The following is a 23084-nucleotide window of genomic DNA, read 5'->3' on the forward strand; positions in this document are numbered from 1 at the left end:
CTATGTATGTGCTCTTTTGCACATCTTGAAACAGCAGGATCAAAAGAATTTCTGACAAATGCTCCTGATACTACAAATAATCACTAGAGGGCGCAATACAGTAACTTGTTTCTTACTACTGCTTTGTGTTGCTATGGATCACAACCATAATTATCCATTTTCCATGAAGATGCTGGAACTAAGCACTGGCAGCTATGCATACTTAGCTGCCAGTGCTTAGATCATTAATCCAATTTTACTGCTTAGCAACAGTTCTACAGTTACCTTCTGAACATAAGAATGGGGCTACGAGTGAATTCTATTGCACAGTTACATAATCTTGCTTTATCAACTTCTGGGATATCCCATTTGTATTCACTTGTTAAGTTTGAGTAGAAGCAGCATCCACCTCTTCTGGGTTCATCATCTGCCTCTTGTGGAAGTGTAATGGGGGGAATATGGCCCGCATGCCTATTTCCCCACTTTGGGAATCCCCTTAAGGGATTCTGGGGTGAGGGTTTACAAGGGACATGTCCAGCTTGGGTGCAAGGGAAGCTGTGCAGTGGCATGTGCCCATGTGAAGTCCTGCACAGGGGGTGGGTGTACACTGGCCAGCAGGCAGGTTGGCCAATGACTGGATTCATTGTCCCAAGCTGTGCCAAGGCATCTCAGCTGTAACCAATAAAAAGTGTGGCCAGTTTTATCCCAAATAAGTCTTTGTCTGTTTTTCTTGCACAATTTGTGGGTTGCCTTGATGTCTTCCACCCCATCCCAGAGTTGACTTTGCAGTAGCCAGACCTTTCTTTCCTTGTCTTCCAGGGGCTTGAATTCCTCATCTGTTCCATTGGGGCAGTAATATGAGAGAGCACTGGTTGAAAATGGGAAGAGGGATGATTGATTATAGAATCTGTAAGAAGCTGAGGGTGATGAGAAAGAGGCATTCTGGTATCTACTCACAAAGTGGACCTTAAACATGACTTGATTTTCTCTGGGGATAAGGTATACACACCAGTTTGGTGCAGTGGTTAAGTGTGAGGACTCTTATCCGGGAGAACTAGGTGTGGTTCCCCACTCCTCCACGTGCACCCGCTGGAATGGTCTTGGGTCAGCCATAGCTCTTGTAGGAGTTGTCTTTGAGAAGTCAGCTTCTGGGAGAGCTCTTTCAGCCCCATGTACCTCACAGGGTGTCTGTTGTGGTGGATAAAGCAGATTGTGAGCCACTCTGAGACTGATTCAGAGAGCAGGCCGTATAAATCTATGGTCTTCTTCTTCTTCTTCATGTAGGCATTATCCACTCTGTCCTTGTCATGGACCAACTTTATCTGTTGAGGTTTAGACTCACAGACTCACAGAGCCTTCACAGGAGTTGGGAGACAATTAGGATGGTCCTCTCTGGGAGAATTGTTGATCCAGAGGGTTTCCTGATGCCTTTTGTGGATTTTCTGGTCAGCAAGACTGGTGCTGCAACTGCAACCCTGACTGACTTGTGGCATTTGGAGATGACCTGGCTTGCAACCATGAGAGCCCTTTTTGCTTTCATGGAGTCTGGAATGTTCTTGGGTTTACTGAAGAGCTTCAGACAATGAAATGGTTGGCTTAGGGTGCAAATGGAGAAAAAACCTGAACACAGGTGAGATCATATTATTGTATCTCCCCTATGGCACCGATGGCAGCAAAGCAATATGACTTCTCTGCCACTATTGCATCTGCATAATGCCATCCAGCAAAGCTTCCCCTAGCTCTTATTTCAAGACCCAGTAGATGCTGACCTGGAAAGTATACAAGTTTGATATGCCTGTGATTCCTTTGCACTGCATTTTGCAGACCGAATCACCTGCACTCCTTATGACCTAGATATCACAGTTGGATTGGTCCAGTCTCGAGAGTATATTGGAACACAGCCTGGTCCAAGTTTTAAAGATGACATTCAGTTGCTAACACTTGCTGAAGTAGACAAGGTGCCTTGAAGTATGCAACCCCCACATCTAGGCTTGCCCCTTGCCCCTCATGGCTAATAGTATCATGCCTGGCTGGGCTAGCTGACTGGATCCAGGAGCAGAGTTCCATCAATGGCTATTGGTCACAATGCATAGATGGAACACTATATCTGGGGGAGTGATGCTGTTTTCTTAATCCCTGATAAGCAACAGTGGGAGGTCTTCTGGAGTTCTGGCCCCACTGGTGGACCTCCTGGGTTTTGGCCACTGTGTGACAGAGTGCTGGACTATATGAGCCAATGGCTTGATCCAACATGGCTTCTCAAATGTTCCTATATGGTAACAAATGCCTTTCTGTGGGAGGCTATCATTCCGACCACTTTGAAAGAGGCAGTTGTGAGACCCCTCCTGAAGAAAGCATTCCTGGATGCAAATGACCTAAACAACGACCACCCAGTTGCTAACATATCATTCTTAAGCAAGAGGCTCAAGCAGGTGGTGGCTACGCTTCAAGCAGTATTGGAGAAGACATATTATCTAGATTCATTTCAGTCTGGATTCAGGCCTGACTGGGGAATGGAAATAGCCTTGGCTGCTCTGACTGATGACCTTTGCTGGGAGAGTGTTAGGGGTAGCATGTTGCTGTTGATTCTTCTGGACTTCTCAGCAGTTTTCAATACCATTGACCATGGTATCCTTTTGGAAAGGCTGGCTGAGCTTGGGAGCGTGAGGCACCCTGCTTTAGTGGTTGCAATCTTACTTGACCAACCAGTTCCAGAAGGTGGTGCTGTGGGACTGCTGCTCAGCCCTTTGGTATTTATGCTATGAGGTCCCACAGGGTTCAATCTTCAAACTGACTGTAGAGGTCATCTGGGAACCAGGAGTGAGGTGTCATCCACATATTTCTATTTCTCCCTAACATCTAAGCCAGGTGGGTCTGTAGAAGTCCTGAGCAGGCACCTGGAAAAGGTAATAGGATGGATGAGGGTCTATAATCTGAAGCTCAATCCAAATAAGATTGAAGTGCTGTTGGTCACTGGAGAAGCTGCTCAGAGACAGCAGAGTTGGCCTGTCCTGGAAGGAGTTTTACTCCTCCTGAAGGTGCATGTGCCTTTTATTAGATCCAGTTCAATCACCAGCTGTAACCATTCCTGGCCATTGTGATCCATGCTCTCATACATCCAAATTAGATTATTGTAATGCACTATACAGGGGGCTGCATCTGAAAAGGGTTTGGAAATGAACTAGTTTAAAATGTGGCAGTCAAGCTGTTGTTGGGGGTTGGTTACATGAATTGCATCACTCCTGTACTGGAAGATCTGCACTGGTTACCCATCTGTTTCTCAACACAATTCAAAGTACCACAAGAACTGTCTCCTCCAATACTATCCACACCCTCAGTTAAGGCATTTCAAGTTCTGCTTTCTGTGCCCCTGCCATCAAAGTGAGGTGAGCAGCAACTAGGAACAGGGCATTTCCTGTGGTGGCACCTTGCTTCTGGAATGCCCTTCCCACTGAGGCTTGCTTAGCACCTACTTTATTTTCTTTTAGGCAGCAGGCCAAAATACATCTTTTTACTAGGGATGGGCATGAACCAGGAAAATTCATTTCAGTTTGTGGTTCGTGGCATGCCTAGTTTGCGAACTACGGGCCGTAGTTGGTTGGTCAAGTAACTTTTAGGAGCCAAACAAACCAGTTCAGTTTGTTGTAGAATGACCCCCCACACACACACACATACATGCTAGAGACACCAAACTCTCAGGGGATCTCTGGCTGATTCTCTTGCCAGTTTGGTGTAGTGGTTAAGTGCGCAGATTCTTATCTGGGAGAACCGGGTTTGATTTCCCACTCCTCCACTTGCAACTGCTGGCCTTGGGTCAGCCATAGTTGTCACAGTAGTTGTCCTTGAAAGGGCAGCTGCTGTGAGAGCTCTCTCAGCCCCACCTACCTCAAAGGGTGTTTGTTGTGGGGGAGGAAGGTAAGGGAGATTGTGAGCCACTCTGAGACTGAGATTAAGTAAAGGGCAGGATACAAATCTGATATCTTCTTCTTCTACCTGCCTCCAAGTTTGGTGATGTGGTTCATGTTATGTTCCCCAAAGAAGGTGCCCTATTCTTCATAGTCTCCAATGGACTAAGGTACACAAGAGAATCTCTCAGTAGAAACTGAAGGTGGGGATCATTTTTGCAAACCCAGCAGAACCACTGCAATGTGCCCCACAGAACCAGTGACACTGTGGCAGTGGAAACCCAAGAATACTAAGTTCATGCTAGAGAGTCTCTGAAATAGAAACTGCAGGGGGACATTTTCTCAAGCCCAGCACAATCAGTGCAATGTATAGTGCTCAGTAGAGGGATGCACTAAAAGGAATGACAGGATTGCCATTGGAAACAATAGGAGCTTGAAGACCACTGTAGATAATGGGAGCCAGAAATGTCAATTGACTTTCACAGGCCTTGAATTCAGCAGGAGCTCACAAAAGTGCAGCTCCTGAACCTTTCTGATGGTTCCTTTTCCTCCCCACCTTGTCCACTGAATAGTAGGTGCAGCTGCATAACAATCCCTAGATGAGCTCCACCACCTATTTTTCTACAAAACGACCCCTAGACTTTCACACACTCTATTGAAATACATTACAACACGAAATAGTTCTAATGAAAATGTGGAGTGGATTTTCAGTTAATGTCTCTGGGCCCAGATAAACTGCTCTGGGACTGGAATAACAGATCGCCAAATGGAAAGACGGTCCTCAGAAATACAATCAGTGCTCTGGGATTGGCATGACAGCCCCTCAAGTAGAATGACAGCCTCTGGGAGTAGCTGAAGTATTCTGGGAGTGGAATGACAGCCCTGATTGGAATTACAGCCTTAGGAGGAACAGAAGTGTTTTGGGACTGGAATGACAGCCTCCCCCACCCCGAGGAATGATGGTTCCTAGGATTAGAATTAGTGCTCTGCAACTGTAATCACAAACCATAGGGTGGCTTGAAATCCCTTAAAAGGTAAAAAGGTAGTCTCCCGTGCAAGCACCAGTCATTTTCAACTCTGGGGTGACGTTGCTTTCATGTTTTCACAGCAGACTTTTTACGGGGTGGTTTGCCATTGCCTTCCCCGGACATTACACTTTCCCCCCAGCAAGCTGGGTACTCATTTTACCGACCTCGGAAGGATGGAAGGCTGAGTCAACCTGGAGCCGGCTACCTGAACCAGCTTCCGCTGGGATTGAACTGTAGCCCCACCAGCTCCACCTAAATACTGGTCCTGCCTGTCAGCTGCTCTGTTACCTTGCAGAGTCATGATGTTGGTGCCAGCCACCTCTTCTGTTGATAAGTATTAATCTTGCCCGTATCCCCCTTCCAGTGTCCAGTTCTGCTTCCTTTCTGTCCTCTATGTTCATACCCTGTTTGAGTTCCACAAGCACTTTTCCCCACTCTGTTGACCAGTGTCACACAGTAACCAACCTGCAGGCTCTCTGTGAAAAATCCTGTCCCATACCCTAGGTCAGGGGTCCCCAAACTTTTTGCTCCTGTGGACACCTTCAGCATTCTGACACAGCATTGTTGGCGCTGTCACAAAATGACTGCTTTAGGAGGCAGAGCCAGCCAGAAAAGGATGATCACATCTTCATATTTTTACTTTTAATCCATTTAGCCAATCAAACTATCAGCCCATTTTGACAAGTGCTCTGCCAGCTGCTGGTTCGCTAGGCACAGGTGAACAGTTCTCTACTTCCTGCCTTCCCTGACCTCAAACTCTTGACACACACTCCTACACTATGGCAACTACATGAAGGATTCGTGAATGAAATTTACTCATACAATATTAACTGTTGAACAAAACTGGATTATTATCTTGAGTGAAGCGAAGACAGAAGTCCTTTGTCTAGGTCGGGGCACTCGGGGAGGGGAAATACCTCTCCCAGTCTTCGACGGGGCACCGCTGAAAGCGGCACGCCAGGTCAGGAGTCTGGGAGTCTTACTGGAGCCTTCACTATCAATGGAGGCCCAGATTGCAGCCACTGCCAAGTCAGCCTTTTTCCATCTAAGACGGGCAAAGCAGTTGGCTCCCTTCCTAGAGCGCCAAGATCTGGCAACGGTGATTCATGCAACGGTCACCTCGAGACTGGATTACTGTAATGCCCTCTACATGGGGCTGCCTTTGTACCGAACCCGGAAGCTGCAGCTGGTGCAGAATGTGGCGGCTAGATTGCTGTTGGGGCTTCCCAAGTGGGAGCACATACAGCCTGGGCTGCGTGAGCTGCACTGGCTGCCAGTTGTATACCGGGTTCGTTACAAAGTGCTGGTTATTACCTTTAAAGCCCTATATGGTCGAGGACCTGTCTACCTTAGGGACCGTCTCTCCCCATATGAACCCCAGAGAGCACTGAGGTCAGCCGGGAAAAACTTGTTGACTATTCCCGGACCGAGAGAGGTGAAGTTGCAAAGCACCCGTAACCGGGCCTTCTCCTCTATAGCTCCGAGCCTATGGAATCAACTTCCAGAGGAAATGCGGGCCCTGAGGGACCTTGAACAGTTCCGCAGGGCCTGCAAGACCATCCTCTTCCGATTGGCTTTCACTGAAGAAGAACGAAACTGTTAAGAAAAACTGCCATCATAAAAGCAAATATAGCACTAGCACTTTTATTAACTAATTTTTAAAACTTAATTTGAATTTTAACTAAACTGTTTAAATGTAATTTTATTTATTTCTGTATAATTAATGTTTGAATTGCTGTTAGCCGCCCTGAGCCTGCCCCGGCGGGGAGGGCGGGATGCAAATAAAATTTTGTTGTTGTTGTTGTTGTTGTTGTTAAGTGTGCACCCTGTTTGCATATGAAATATGTTGGCAGGTTGATGGTAGCTGGTAGGCCAGCTGCATGATATCATCATCTGCAGCTGCAACAGAACACCATGTAGTCTTCTGGTGTGAAGTTGCCCTGGCAGGACTCTTCTGAGCAGGCTGACAATCTGCTGGTATCTTTAGCGACCAATAACAAAAGGTATCATAGCAGAGGTTGTTGCTGTACATGTACTTCAGTCACCACAGAAGGAAGCTGATGGTGTAATTCCTGGTAAGAACCTGGAAATTACTACTCCAAGGGGCTGTCATTCTATTCCTAGAGGCTGTCATTCCAGTGTTAGAATAGTTCTGCTCCTCCCAAGGGCTGTTATTCCACTCTGCAACCTGTCATTCCTATCCCAGAACACTTCTGCTCCTCCCAGGGGCTGTCATTCCAACACTAGAACAGTTCTGTTACTCCTAGGGGCTATTTTTCCACTCTGGGGGCTGTCATTCCAGTGCTAGAACAGTTCTGCTACTCCCAGGGGTTGTCATTCCCTTCCAGGGCTGTCATTTCAGCCCTGAAACACCTATGCTACTCCCATCATTTTATTTTGTGATGTAATGTATTTCAATGGAGTCTATGCAAGACAATTGGCATTCCAGGCTCCATTATCTCTAATGGGCCTCCAAGCCTCTCTCATTGTTTCCAATTGGCAATCTTGTCATTCCTTTTAGGACACCCCACCAGGGGAAATCAGTGTCATTGTGGCAATGCTGGATCAGCGGAATTGATGTAAAGCACAGAATTACACTCCAAGTAGAGGTGGGGTTGCAAGACCAGCAGAACCAATGCAGTTTACTAGTACTGAGCAGAAACCAGAGCCATTGTGACAATGCCAACTCATCCGGACTGATGTGAAGCACAGACACACACTTTAAGCAAGAGGGAGGATTTACATGCCCAGTAGAACCAGTGCAATGTAAAGTCCAGCAGAACCGATTGCCACTGTAGCAATGCAAGCAAAAGGAGGACTAATGTCAAACCAGAAAAGCACTGCAGTTACAATGTGCAGAATGCCCAGCAGAACCCAGTGCCACTGGCATTGCAAGCTTAAAAGTACTGCTGTCAAAGCACAGAGTCACAACTAATCTCAATAAGGGGGAATTTGCAAGTTCTGTGCAAAAAAATTAGAAGGGAACACAGAAAGGCCAGGAAAGGGGGGGATGGATTCTTGAAGCCGACATCACTAGTTTGAAACTGACTAGAGTTTCCAAGACTGGAGAATCCCCCCCCCACACCACCATTGCTTTGAAGTTTGGTAAACATTTTGATTGAGCAGAGACAGTTTAGCAGGAAGAGAGTTTTGTACTTCAGCCCATTTCTATTCATGAACTTGACATGGGAAGATAAGCAGCTTCAGCCTTCTCCTCCTGCACTGTTTCTGCATCTTGAAACTGCCTTGCAGAGCTGCTATTGACTCTGTTGCAAAAACTGCATGCAGCCACATAAGTAATGTAATTCCTCAATGTAGCCAGTAGTTGCTCCATGGGGCAGTTTAAGAACACAAAAACAGTGTGGTGAGGAGGCTGAACCCACATCTGGGTTTTTAATTTATTTTTTATTTTATTATTTGGTTCACTTATATTCCGCCCTTTCCCAGATGGGCTCAGGGCGGATCACATTCAGATAAAAACCAGTTTCATATAATAAAATCAATAAATACAATAAATACAATTTTAAACAACAGCATTACATCAACATTAAATAGCAGAGGCGGGCGGCACATAGTGCAACTTTAGGTGTAATCATTCAGTGGCCTGAATATAAATATCCAGATGATAGACCACTGTGGGGGGAGGCAGCTGATGGTATAGGCAACAGAGTAGAGGACGCCCTCCTGCCTCAACTAAACGCCTGGCGGAACAGCTGTCTTGCAGGCCCCTCAGAAGGGTAACAAATCTGGCAGGGCCCGCACCTGCACCAGAAGCTGATTCCACGAGGTTGGGCCCTGGCCCTAGTCGAGGCAAGTCGGACGTTCTTAGGGCCAGGGATGACCAAAAGGTGTTGGTTGGCCGATTGCAACGCCCTTCAGGGCTCATATGGGGACAGGCGGTCCCACAGGTATGTTGGTCCCAAGTCACATAAGGCTTTGAATGTCAATACTAAAACCCTGAAATGGATTCGGTACTCAACAGGTAGCCAGTGCAGTGTGTACAGCATCGGTTGACTGCTTGCCCATATAGGCAATCCAGTTAGGAGCAGCGCTGCCGCATTTGCACAAGCTGAAGTTTCCAGATCAGCCGCAAGGGCAAGCCTGCATAAAGCGAGTTACGGTAGTCCAACCTTGAAGTGACCGTTGCATGGATAACTGTAGCTAGGATGTTAGATAGGGCATCAGCTGTTTGGCCTGCCACAGATGGTGAAAGGCAGATCGCGCAACTGTTGTGACCTGGGCCTCCAAAGAAAGGGAGGCATCCAGTGTCACCCCTAGACTCCTCACCTTCTGAGCTGGCACCAAAGGGGTGCCATCTAGGATGGGTAGTCGGATGCCCGATCCTGGTCCCCCCCGACCCAGGTACAGGACCTCCATCTTAGTTGGATTTAGCTTCAGTCGGCTTAACTGCAACCAACCTGCCATGGCTTCTAACGCCCTGGTTAGATGGTCTGGGGTGGCGTCCGAATGGCCATCCATCAGCAGACAGAACTGGGTGTCATCTGCATATTGGTGACAACCCAGCCCAAAATCTCGGGCAATGTGGGCAAGGGAGTGCATGTAGATGTTAAACATAATTGGTGAGAGAATAGCTCCCTGTGACACATCACATTCAAGTGGATGCCGCCGAGAGGTCTGCTCACCAATCGCCACTCTTTGTCCCTGACCATGGAGAAAGGAGGAAAGCCACTGTAAGGCCACCCCTTGAACTCCGACGTCGGCAAGGTGGTGGGCCATAAGATCATAATCGACCGTGTCATGTCAAATGCTGCTGAGAGATCTAATAACAATAGCAGAGCTGACCCGCCTCGATCCAGATGCCTTCTAAGGTCATCTGTGAGGGCAACCAAAGCAGTCTCCATCCCATGACCAGGGTGGAAGCCGGACTGGAAGGGATCAAGGGTAGAAGTATCCTCCAGGAATCCTTGAAACTGCTCTGCTACTGCTTTCAATTACCTTACCCAGGAACGGTAAGTTCGAAACTGGGCGGTAATTGGCCAGGACCATCGGGTCCAAAGATGGCTTTTTCAAAAGCGGACGGACCACTGCCTCTTTAAGTTTAGCTGGAAAAGTCCCTGTTTCCAAGGAAAGGTTAATAATATCAGCTAAAGAGTCTTGGATGCCCCCACCACCTGCCTTAATAAGCCAGGATGGACATGGGTCCAATGGGCAAGTGATCGGCTTCACTGCAGCCAAGATCCTGTCTACATCTTCCCGAGTTAGACGGCTTAAGTGGTCCAATATGGGACCCATAGATGGGCAATGGGCTTCCTGCTCCCATACTGTATCAACTGGCAGGAAGACTCTGGCGGAGAGTTGAGACCTTATCTGCGAAATAGGTCACAAAAGCCTCACAGCCTATATCCAATTCTCTAACTTTTGGATTGCCTGTTAGCAGTGTAGTCAATGTTCGAATTGTTCTAAATAACTGGGCTGGGCACGACTTCGCTGATGCAATGGAGGCCGCATAGAATACCTTCTTAGAGGACTTCACTGCCTTCTCATAGGCCTTCATAAATGCTCTATAAGAAGTTCTAGGCTCCTCGTCATAAGATCTCCGCCACACTCGCTCTAGCCGTCTAAATTGCTGTTTCATCCTTTTCAGCTCCAGGGTATACCATGGGGCTGATATGGTACAGCGACGTAGAGGGTGCCAGGGGCGATGTCGTCGATGGCAGCAGAGAATCAGGAGTACCAGTCCTCAACTAGCTAATCTAATGACCCACCAGGGGGCATCGGATTCGCAGAGCTTCTTGAAGCCTCTCTGGGTCCAATTGGCTCTGTGGGTGAACATAAATCTGCCCGTTGCCTAAAAAGGAGGAGGGCTGTAAGTCAACTCAGACTTTCAGGGCATAATGATCTGACCATGGAACTGAAGTGACAGCTATCAGATCAAGTGTTATCCTGGCCCCCAAAACCAAATCCAGTATTTGACCAGCCTGGTGAATGGGGGTTGATATAATCTGGCTGAGTTCCAGTGTCTCCATGGAGGACACTAGGTCCTGTGCCTGCACGGACGCCACATCATCAACAAGGATATTGAAATCCCCCAGGACCAATAACCTGGGGAAGTCCAATGCCCAGGCCGATACCACGTCCAGCAGGGCAGGCAGGCTCTCTGGGGGTGCGTTAGGCAACCGGTACACCACCCAGATTGCCAAACTCTCCTCAGCCTCCCACACCAGGCCGACACATTCAATACCGGTTATGTTTGGGGCAGGGAGTGCCCTGAAAGAAAAAGAGTCACGAGTGAGCAATGCAACCCCCCTCCCCCGCCTAGTCACACATGCCAGATCTATCTGTTGCTCTATGAAATAATCCCGTAGAGTATAGGTCTTGTTGTTGATAGATCTGGCATTAATCAACACCAATGTCGGAGCCAGGTAATTTGTCCTAGCCCCACAACCAACATGCCTTGGGATGGGACGCATCTCTGACCCTTCCAAAACATAAAGACTTGGGCCCACCGCCATATCTCCCCCACCCCCATATGACTGGAATCCCTGACCTGGCCATAATCCATAATCCTTCCTCCACAGTGTTATCGGGCCAAGTTAGTCAACATACACCCAGCGCTAACCTAATCTAGTTTATACCCCTCAGTCTATAAGTCCTCAACGGTTGATTTTTATTTACTAATTTAACTATACTGAATTCCAATAAATAAATTGATCCCAACTACCTATATTTTACCTTAGCCAATTAATTGGAAATCTAATTAATCAACCAATCCAATTAATCTAATTAATCTAATCAGTCTCATTAATGATGTCACCCTCCCAAACTACTCACCCCAATTAATTAGCAAAAACCAAATTCAAAATATAGTAGCAATTAAATGGTTCAATTTAACTAAATCCAATATCTCTAATTAATCATAGCCTTCCCCAATTCCAAATAAATAATCAATCACATATAATCAATTAGCGCAAACCAATTTAAAAATCAACCGCATAAATAATCAAATTCCTGTAAAGTGCAGACAAAATGCCAAGTGCTAAATGGTTAAAGTGCAGTCATATTACAGTCATAATGTAAATGGAGTTGGCGATGTGTAAATGGCACCAGCAGCTGGAATTGGGTTCGTTGGGGTTCGTTCGGTGGAATTGCCTTTTGGTATGGACATCCCGTACTGTTACCACACCCCACGCTCCCTGCCATGCCACTGCTGCGCTCCAGACTTCTTGCACTCTACCTCTACCTTCGGCCCTCGTCAGCTCCAGGCAGCGTCTGTTAAATCCGACAGAAGCCAGCTCTGGTGTTTTTCCGCAGGGGATCAGGTACGTTTTCCACGGGGCGTCGAGGTCATATCGTTCCTTCGCAGCGCAGCCAGGCCATCTCAGGTCATGTTGCTCCTCTGTAGTGTGGCCAGGCTGACCTGGCAGGGTCTCACAACTGCAGTCTCTAGCCTCTGGTGTTAAGCTCAACCAGGCTCGTCCAGCAGATCTTGTTTTCAAGGTATAGCCACCCCGTGCTGCCGCAACATCCCCAACCACTGCACCTCACATCTCCGGCTCCCCCTTGGCGTCTAGCAATGGCTGGCAACACCCAGCAGAACCAGAGGCTAGCATCGATGTTTTGTGGATGGGCGTCAGGTAAGTTTCAGCCCAGCACCGCAGCTGCTTCAGTCCTCCGCCACACAGCCAGACCATGGTAGTAGTGCTTTTGGTCAGTTTTGTAGGTCCTGGTGCGCTTGTAAATGGAACTTCCATATACTTATTATAGTTCTTAAAATTCGTAGAAGACTGCACTGGCACTTCGTACTGCAGGAGGTTAAATTTAGTCGGTATAGAGTGTGTAGAATGGTAGTAATCATGGAGCTTCACCACCACTGCTCCTCCTGCGCTGCCATCTTCCTCATCTTCCTTAAAGTGACTGCACATTGTTTAAATGCCTTCCTTCCATTTGAAACAAGGATAGGGGCTCCTTCTTTGGGCCTTCTTTGGGGTTTCATGCTGTACTCGTGAGCAGAAAATGACAAGCGTGCATCTGAGAGACATCAGCTCCCACCCCGTATCTGATACAATGTTGTTCACTAACACACTTAAGACTGATTCAAACTCGCCTTCAACGGTTAGGGGGAGGTGGCTATTACCTTACAGTACCAGCAATCTCACTGAATTAATGTAATGAAATTCATAAATGTGCCATCTTGGACTTTTAATGAACAGATTAATGATTGTTGATGTATCAAAATGTTTTATTATATATTTTATTTTTAATAGTCTATGTTTGTTAATTGTTAATGTTTTTAAACTGTTGTTAGCCGCCCTCAGCCAGTCAGGGGAGGGCGGGATATAAATTTCATAACTAAATAATTAAATAAATAAGGACTATATAAAGTTCAGTAAGTGCAACCACTTGTAAAATATCTAGCACGCTGCAGATACAAAAACCAGAATCTAACTTCTGAATTTATAGGGAAAAAATTGTATAGCTAAGCTAAGCTTGATGGAACCAGGTGGCTGCCTGGGTGGGATGAAGCTTCAGCTGGCACTTAGGAAGGTCATACAACTATTTCAGTCTTCTTGCTGCGGCTTCAAATGGTCTGCCAGAAGAGGAAGCAGACCACAAACCTGGAGGCCCTGGTTATGTCTGTTACTGGGTAATCATACAAAGAAATGATCTAAGGCTGTGTCTGACTGATTCTGAATCTCAAAGACAGTTCCACACTGATCCTAAGTGATGACCTTTAGCTCAGATGTTTGGGAGATCTTTATGAGACACGGTACAAGATGAGCTGGGAAGGACAGTGGCTATGACAGGAGTGAGTGCAAATGTGGTTTTGTTCTCGATGAAGCATCATAAAAATGCAGTGACTACCAGTACAGGCTACGGAGTTATTTTAGATGAGCTCTGTCCTATTTACTATCATGAAAATAACTGAAGATAAAAAATCCCAGATATAATGGGGAGCAGACAAGCACAGAACCTCCCAAAAGTTGTTGTCAATCCAAAGTTTCAAGCCAATGGGCTTAATTGAGCTTAGTGACAGACAGAGAAGATGAGCAAGATCTATATATCTAATTCCCAACTGTGCCCCCTACGTACAGATACTTATTTCTGAAGATAGGGGGTACATGGAAGGTAAAGAGATTTTTCTGCACACTTCCCAGGTGTGCAGAAAATTTTTACATATTTTTTTAAAGTACTTAAATACCACCCACCCCACCCCCAAAAGTGCAACAGTTTTCAAGCCACTGGCAACAATCAGAAGCACCGGCTGGGCCAGGCCCAGAGCATGGCTGATCTGTGTTGTGTTGTGGCAAGCACGGGGCAAGGAATTATGGCTAGGCTGGGGGCCACTGTCACACTGTTTTGGCTGGGGGCCTCCTGTTCCCAGGCTGCTGCTGTCACCCCTGGCCATTCTCCTCCACCAACAAGTGCTGCTGCCGCTACCTGTACAGGATTCCTACACTTGGCCACATGTGCTGCCTGCACGGATCACCTAGGCCTCAGACAAGTGCCATTTGGCAAACAGCAGCCTGGGTATCAATCAGCACCACTGTTGCCACCTCAGTTTAGCATTTAGCCTCAGACTGGCATTGCTGGAGCCAGCACTGGTGGAGTGAAGGAAGGTAGACAAGGCCTGCAAGGACATCGAAGTTCAGGAGGGTGAACAAGGCCACGTTGCCATAGCATTGGGAGGATACTGCTTGAGGCATTTGTTGGGAACCTTCCTCCTCCCCCCTTCCCTCCCCCCCCAAAAGCAGTGAGGTTAAAAGGAATATTAAATACAGTATCTTTTCTATGGAGAAAGGGAAGGGAAGAAGCAAGAAAAGCCCCTCTAGATCAGGCCATCTAGTCCATCAGTTGTCTAGTTTTCAAAATAAATACACTAATGGGTAGGATCCTGCTTCACACAGTGGCTTTTCAAGGGAATCCCATAAGCAGAGTGTGAAGTCCACAACATGCATGTATTGAAAACTTTTAAACAACATTTGAGTTAACAAATGATAGAACTGACAAATTATTTACTCACTATAATATTGATAAGAACTGTAGATAGCTCTGCTTCTTTATAGAAAAGTAAGGCTAAGTCTGCTGGATCAGACTATTTGTCTACTTCAGCATCTGTTTGTTTGGTCTTACTCACAGTGGCCATGCCTAGCAAGACGCCTCTGGGAAGCCTAGAAGCAGGAGCATGCAGAATGTCATTGCCTCCCAGCAACTGGTCTTCAGAGACATACTGCCTCCAAACTTGGAGGATTTATTTAGCCACCTAAGAACATGGGGGAATGGGTGTTATGAAGCAGTTAAGAGAATTAGCTGCAATCTGGAGAGTCCAACTCTCACCTCTGCCATATAATGCCTCTGTAGCCTTAGGCAAGTCATGCAATCCCATCTCCCATCTGCGATATGGGGATAACATTGCCATATCTTACAAAGTTGTAAGGACTACAGAAACTAATGTACATGAAGCACTGAAAGCCACATGTGGCATGGTGTAATGGTTGGCCCAGGCTGGCCTGACCTCATTAGATCTCACCATCTAAGCAGGGTCAGCCTTTGTTAGTACTTGGATGGAAGATCACCAAGGAAGTCCAGGGTTGCTATGTGAAGGAAGGTAATGGGAAACCAGCTCTGTTAATCTCTTGCCTTGAAAATCCACAGGGTCACCATAAGGTCCCCCCGCAATAAGTTGAATGTGACTTAACAGCACTTTCCACCACCAATGGTTAGAGAGTCAAATTAGGATCTGGGAGACCCAGGTTTGAATCCCCTCTGCCTTGAAAAACATTCCAGCATAACATGCAGTGAATTTATGGAACTCACTGCCACAAATTTGCCATAGAGGCCAATTTATTAGATGGCTTTAGAAGGAAGGACATTTTCACACTAATTTAAGAAATCGCTTATACCCCACCTTGGACCCCACTGGGTCTCATGACAAGGAGTATACGTTTGGTAACTACAAATCCTACATGGCAGTTTTTTAAAAATGCAATTAAAAGTTAAAACAAACGCCAACACATTGCACAACATTTTGTTGAGGTTCCCACTTGTCCTTTCTCTATTTTCAATTGAATGTGGATAATGTGTAATGCTGATTCATTGATAAACAAATAATGCTGAAAACTGTGTACATTTTCATAAGAAAGATTTGTCTAAGGAAACAGAAAATGACATGAAAATAAAGAATCTTGAATTTATTTCACAAAAGAGAGAAATGAAATTGCAATGGGGATTTGGGGGCTTGAAACCGCAGATATGGGACATTCAACCATGTCCCTAAGCATGTAGTTTAGCCTTGAATCAGCATCCATAATTTGTGTCTGGCTGTTGAACATGCTTCTTTGCAGCATTACAAACAAATTTAACTAATGCTGTATGTATTAAGATGCTATGTTTAAGATGGTCTCTGTCTGAAATCACAAATGTCTGAACAATGCGTGGGCCAGCCACCCACACCTCCCACGCACACTGACCTGTAAAGTGCTGATGTGCACAGGAGTGCCTGTGCCATTCACTGTATTCTTCTTAGCAGCATTTCCACCTTTCCCCTCAGCTTGCTCTGTCTTTGCAATCTTTGCCTTTTCAGCTTCAATTCTCTTTGGGTTGTTCAGCATGACTTGAACCACGGCGTACTCAACCAGAGAAGCAAACCCAAAGAGAAGGCACGCAATAAGCCATACATCTAAGGCCTTCACATAAGACACTTTGGGGAGTTCAGCAGCAAGAGTTGTACATTCAGATGCCAAGTTGAGCACTGAAAAAATACCTGAGGGGGAGGGGAAGAGGAAAAAAAAACTATCAATGCATTAAGAAAGGGAAACTTTCCTGCATTGCTAACCCTTCCCCCCTTTGCTACTTCTCACACACTGAAGCTGCCTGATTTTAAACAATATCCCCTGAAAATGAACACAAGTGACCAATGTACCACCACCCCATCTGTTAGTGCAGGAGATGAATATGAATGTATATGGTGAATTATGGAATCGATTACACACAGTGATGCATAGTAATTCTGTGCGCATTCATAACATGATTTCATTGCTGCCCATGGTACATAATTTTATGATGTGGACAGTAATCAAAAGGGGCATTTTATGTAAGCTTGTCATTCTAGAATTAAATAAAAGAAACTGAATTTTTTTTTAAAAAACTTCCTGACTGTGAAAAGGTAGTATGTTGGAGAGATGTCTCATCATTAAAAACTAGCTTTCTACATGCAGTTTAAAAAACCAAAACATAAAGAAGCATTCAAGTATACACTCCCTCAGCAATATTCTGAAGTGGTACAATCAAGTTGGTTGAATCTTTGGTCTTATGTCCATCCTCAGACTAAGCAACTGTCTTTCTGAATGCTCCTTCCTCCCCCATCACCAAGTTCCAGGATATTATTGAAATGCATTAGAAAAGGAGAAATAATTTGTTCTGCTAAATGATGCTGTTAATGCTGAAATGTATCTTTGTCAAGTTATCCTCTTGATGCTGGGTCTTCTTTGCTCGATAAAAAGTAGAGAAAATGGACTACAAGGCCTCCTGTCTGAGTGCCCTGGTGTGGGGACTGATGGTGTCGACAACTACTACAAATCCCCCAGGAAGCTGAACCAGTGAACCCAAGCCCTTAATCTACATTTAGTTATACATATGGGGGGAAATTAAGGTATTAAATAACAGAAGGGGCTGAGACTCAGTGACTGGCAAATTAGAGGTCCAGGTTCAAACCCTGACATTTTTAAATAGAAGGTTCTCAGCTGGTAGGTGGCGCAAAAGACTTTTGAGACTCTGGAAAGCCACTGCCATTGAGAAGAGACTGTATTGAAGCAGGTAGACTAATGGTCTGATCTGATTTGTTATAATGCAATAATGTTATAATACAATTCAAAATCTAGCTCCATAAACTCCGTGTGTAAGAACAAAGAAACAATTATCACAGCTACAATCATGATCCATGGAGCCATGAGCATACTGGCAGAGATAGTATATACAACAAAGTTCCCAATGAGATACATCCATATCTCATCATGAATTTTATTATGCATATGTGATGGATGTGAGAGAAATTTCCCAGTGCTATTGTCTCTATCCTTTATTATTTCTTTATTTAAAATCATGTTGTCCTGCACCCTCAGCAAAAGTTCTTGAGGTAATTCACAGGTGTATTTGCCATAGACAGCAAGGCCTGCTTTAAGGGCTCACATATATCAAGGCTCATCAGTGCTAGAAGATGTCAGGGGGAAGATGGCCTTTATGTCTTGCTAGTTAGCTCTCCAGCACAACTGGTTAGCTGCTGTGTAACATAGGATGCAGGACTAGATGGACTACTGATCTGATCTGATCTGATCCATCAGGGCATTACTTATTTTCTTATGGCCTGGCAGAAATCCCACTGTTTATCTAGGAAACCTGGCCAATCATTTCTACCAGGAATGGGAGATTATCACAGCAATGTCACAGGACCTTCTGAAGCTGTCTCCAACTTCATGCTCTTTGTAGCTTTGCCAGCTCAGATAGAGAATGAACTTTCCAGAAGGGTGTGTGTGTAAATGTGCAGGTGAGTGGGTGGCATGATTACAGTGGACAGGGCATTGGAGGGTATACATGAATCAATTCAAGCAAGACCATGAGTTAAATATGCTATTTTTTTTCTCTCTAACATGTCCTTGATGTTGATGAGCACCAGTTCTTACCATGCATTTTTAAAACATCAATGAAATGGTGTTTAAGATGTCACAAAAACAGGAAGTGATGCAGCAACTGAATGGCAGGCAGGTGGCTATCTGCTCCAGATTTTCCTGCAGGGAATGTAGCAATCAAATTGGTTGTCTACATGCCAGATGTGCAGTAATTTTATACATCCCACAACCTGGAGAGTCCATTATTTTGACCTGAATATTTATTTAGCTACCTTTAACTCCACAAACTATGTTCAAAAATACCTGCCTTTGATAGTAAAGTGCCAACAGTATTCATTGGTTGGCCATGCTCATTAATATTTGTAGTTCATAGCTATTAAAGTTTGAAAAGTAACTTCTAAAACCTACTGACAAAAAAGAAAGCAGTTTGGTTTTCATAGCTTTGGCAGGCAGGGCAGCAGCTAGTTTCCTAGAGATATGCTGCTAGTTTCCATTTGCCTTGAATCCCAGGGTAAAAGTTCAGTCTAAGTGTGACAGAAGATCTTATGTATTTCATGGAAAGGAACCAGTAGTTCATGGAAAGGAAATACATAATTTGATTGAGAGAGAAAAATATATAATTCATCAGGTAATCCCTCAGCTCTGCAACTAAGACTATTATGTCCCTAGCAAAAGCAAGAAAAAATGTATTTGTGAACATTCTGGAATTAGAAGGGGGGTAGGGATTTCAGCTAAGATATAGGGCTGCCAACTCTGGATTGGGAAATAACTGGAGATTTTGTAGGTGAAGCCTGAGCAGGGAAGATTTGGGGAAGAGAGGGACTTGAGTGGGGTCTAATGCCATACAGTCCACCTTCCAAAAAAGCCTTATTCTCCATGGAAACTGATCTTGCTTATCTGGAGATCATTTATAATAGCAGGAGATCTCCAGGTGGCACTTGGAAGGTGAGTACCCTAATCTAAGAAGGCTTTGATATTTCACATGAACTAAATGCTTATCAGTATGATAAATAAAAGGTTAAGGAAAAGGAGAGCCTGTGTCTTCTAGGACTTGGAATATGGATGGAACAGACCCACCTAGTTCTCATAATAAAATAAACAAATCCAATGCCACTGCTTGTTGCCACTGTGATCTAGAACCCCATGGGATCTGTCTCAACAGAGTTTAGATTGACAGTGTTTAGATTGTGACTCGTCCCTCTCAGCAAGGCACAGAATTAAAACCATGGCTGTTCATGAAATTAAATATTTTCTTCTGTTAAGTGAGGAATCATCCTCTAAAGGAAGAAGGGAAGAGGACTCCCCTCCTTGGATCCCATTCAGTTATGATACGTCTGCTCTACAATCTTGGAAATTCTTAGTGTAATCCCTTGCAATGGGAAAAGAAGGGGGGGGGGGGAAGCTAAGAACAATTTTCTAGGACACTGTATGGACCCAAAATCTGTAAAAGGAAGTAGTGTCTCAGAATTTCATCAGCATTGCCCATTACCAGATCATAGACGAACCAAGCCTATATATACCTTATTGTTTAAATATCTAGCACCTGTTATTCCACTTCTCCCAAATGTGCGTCCTTTTCAAATTTCTACTCACAGTTGCACTCATATACTCCAATGGAACTTGTGTGGGCTGATCCAGGAACAACCTGCTTACGCACTACATATCTTGCCTTTTAAAAAGTGGAGACATACATAGGACTGAAAAAGAGAAAGTCTGGATGAAAGTGAAGAACATGCAATGAGAATGTAATTGCTTCCAGAGTCTCTTGCTCCTGAAGCAACCGCAAATGGATTGGTGGCGTTATGTAGGTCTGACAGTAGATGTCAATGTAGGTTACCCAGCGGCACTCTTGCAGCACTTGCATCAGGGTTGATCCAAAATGACAGCCAAGAGAGAACAACAATTAGTAGTGTAGGAGCATAAACACCCATCATGTAAAAGCCAACTTGTCTTCTTAAAGTGAAGATCACTTCTATGCACGTGTAATAACCTTTGAAGAAAGAAAAATTTTTAGATTCTCATGGTTCTATGCCCCAGTTTTAGTACAATTACTGCCAAAGAGAGCAGGCCATTTGACTAAATTTAGTAACCAACCAATTCTGAAAGAAAGCTGATAGGAATTTGATTCTAGATGCTCATAATTTTGTTTACAAAGCTAGAGGGTATCAATATTATCACAAAGATGTAGGATCTTATGGGCCATAAATGGAAGTAGTTCATGGGGTGGATTTCTTCTTGCTTCCTCATGCAACCAACAGTCTCCCCCCCCCAAAAAAAAACACCTGGTTCTGAGATTGGGGAGATCTTCAGAAACAGAATGGGATGTAGACGCTTGAGAGGGAATCAGCAGAAATCACCTCTTACCTTTGTTACTGAGCTCTTCAATTAATACAGCAAGAGCTCATACAATAGGGGTGTGTGTATGTGTAACAATTTCTTCTAATTCCCCCTTCTTGCCTTAGTCCCCACACAGCATTTCATACTGTTTTCAAGAGTATCCCAGGGTAGACTGCGACATAATAACAATCCTATGGCCTTTTAGGATTTGCTCAGCTTAGACTGCAGCAGTGGTAGCGGCAGTTGGCTCACCACAATTTATACACATGGTCATTGTGACCTGTGTCTAAGCTGCTCAGACCATGTGCAGCCACTTAGTTCTGCTTTCTCTGGGCTACCAGCAGACCTCCAGGGTAATGGCTAACCAGAAATTTTCCAGAAAGTTAAAAGGTCAATGAACCCCTGACCCCAGCCCTCAAGATTAGTTTCTAGAAGGTCACAGACAGCTAAAGGGGAGAGGTCCCTTTCATGAACTACTGATTAGAAGAAAGGAAACAACTCATAGTTGTGTGAAACTTTGACATACATAAACCATTCACTATAGAGAAGAAGATCTATGCTGAATGAAAATTAGGCAATAAACAGAAATTACTCAGATTTCTTCATATGCAAAACAGATTAGGTCTGACTTCAGTTGCACACATGCAATTCCATGTAACGTTTCCCCTTATTATTATTGTTGTTATTTCATTTACCCACAGGACTGATGTGCATAGTTAAGCCATTACTCCCCTGGTTTTAGAAGACGTTTTGCATAACAAGGTTCAGTACATAGTACAACAAAATAAAAACCAAATTAAAAATAGTGCTAATTACAATCAGCCATGTACTGGATACTTGATCCTCTCCTCTTGTATAATCTTGAGTATGAGGAATTCTTTCTATGCCATTTGTAAATGGATTCCACAGGTTGTCAAATTCTTAGCTATATATGACTTTTATGTGTTCAGCTGTTTGTGTTAGGTCAGAAATTCACTCCTGCTCTCTGACTGCCTTATATTATCTTGACAACAGAAAGTGTTATGTTCTGAGACAAAACCATGTACAAGGTACATTTTATACCAAGGGAGTAAGGGGGTGTGGGGTCAGCTAGCAGTTTCATTACAAATTTGAAAAACAGAACAGATCCAACAGTGAAATCAGAAAATGAAATGAAGCCTGAAATATCTTTCACCTCGACAATCTCTGATTATAACACTATAAATGGAAGATCATAACTGAATAAGGGGATTAATGCTGTGTTTACAACCCCCATGCACTGTGTCTCAGTCTTGTAGGATGACAATCTGATTCATAACCCAATCAAGGTCTTAAATTGTAGCCCATAAAAGCCCACAAGGTCAAGTAAAGAGAGAGGCTTGTTTTAGCCGTAACAGTGAACTGAAATATATATTTGATCTGCAATTGTATGTGGATGAAACAGTGAAAGATATAAACAAAATGTCATAGACAAGCAGTTTTCCTCAGGAGATGGCATATTCTCTCATAATGGTTTAGCAGGTTATGAATATATTAATCTTTTCACTGTACTTTCACACAGAAAAAAACTGTTTGTTCTAGTGTTGAAAACATCAATTGGTTATGAATAGTTAACTAATTGACTTGAGAATGGAGCTCCAGAACTCTTTAGTTAAAACTCATTGCTGTGGCTGAGCTCTGCTCCCTCCTTTTTCATTTGTCATCATTCCACTGTGCTTGTGATATCAATATACAATGCTCAGTTGAAACAGTTCACAGGACCATGGCCCAGCAAACAAAGTGAAGCCATTACCACAAATATTGCTTTCACAAACAAAGCTTTAATGCACTGTCATCATTAGATGCAATTAATCTGTTCATAGCTTCACTTAATAAACTTTACTTATGATTACTTAATAAGCCTGCTATCTATTGAAACCTTATCAGTCTAAAGCATTAATCAGTGGTCCTGCCTGGCATATATCTGAGGTCCTCTCAACTTACAAGAGTCTTTGGCAGACATGTGCCTCTCTTTGGGTCCTATGAATTGAACTGTACCATATGAATGGGATAGTTCTCAGGCATGTAAGTTTAAGCCTCTTTCTTACTGCATTCAAATAGTCATGTGCCTTTCATCCAGTGTCTGAACTGGTTTGGTCACCCTGATGACGACATTTGCTCTAACAAAGGGAAGAAGAAGCAGTAGCTCTAGGTATGACATCCTTCTGCAATGACATCCTTGATATCAGTCATGGTATTGGCCACCTTTTGGATGAGTTGAGAATTGGGGGCAT

At 44.4% G+C, this 23084-nt stretch overlaps 1 protein-coding gene across 3 annotated transcripts in view; it reads right to left on the reverse strand.

The window, feature by feature from the left end:
- GLRB (glycine receptor beta) overlaps positions 1-23084 on the reverse strand; it is a 64031-nt gene that overhangs the window by 3870 nt on the left and 37077 nt on the right. For 2 of the 3 annotated variants that reach the window (XM_060246601.1, XM_060246602.1), the window contains exons 8-9: positions 20333-20485; positions 16342-16634 (exon numbers count right to left, since the gene is read on the reverse strand). In XM_060246601.1, the coding sequence (XP_060102584.1) occupies positions 16342-16634; positions 20333-20485 (446 nt within the window). The remainder of the gene's footprint in view (positions 1-16341; positions 16635-20332; positions 20486-23084) is intronic. The other variant, XM_060246604.1, reaches the window with a different exon arrangement.

The sequence above is a fragment of the Heteronotia binoei genome, chromosome 9, assembly GCF_032191835.1.
Source record: "Heteronotia binoei isolate CCM8104 ecotype False Entrance Well chromosome 9, APGP_CSIRO_Hbin_v1, whole genome shotgun sequence".
NCBI classification, from domain to species: domain Eukaryota; kingdom Metazoa; phylum Chordata; class Lepidosauria; order Squamata; family Gekkonidae; genus Heteronotia; species Heteronotia binoei.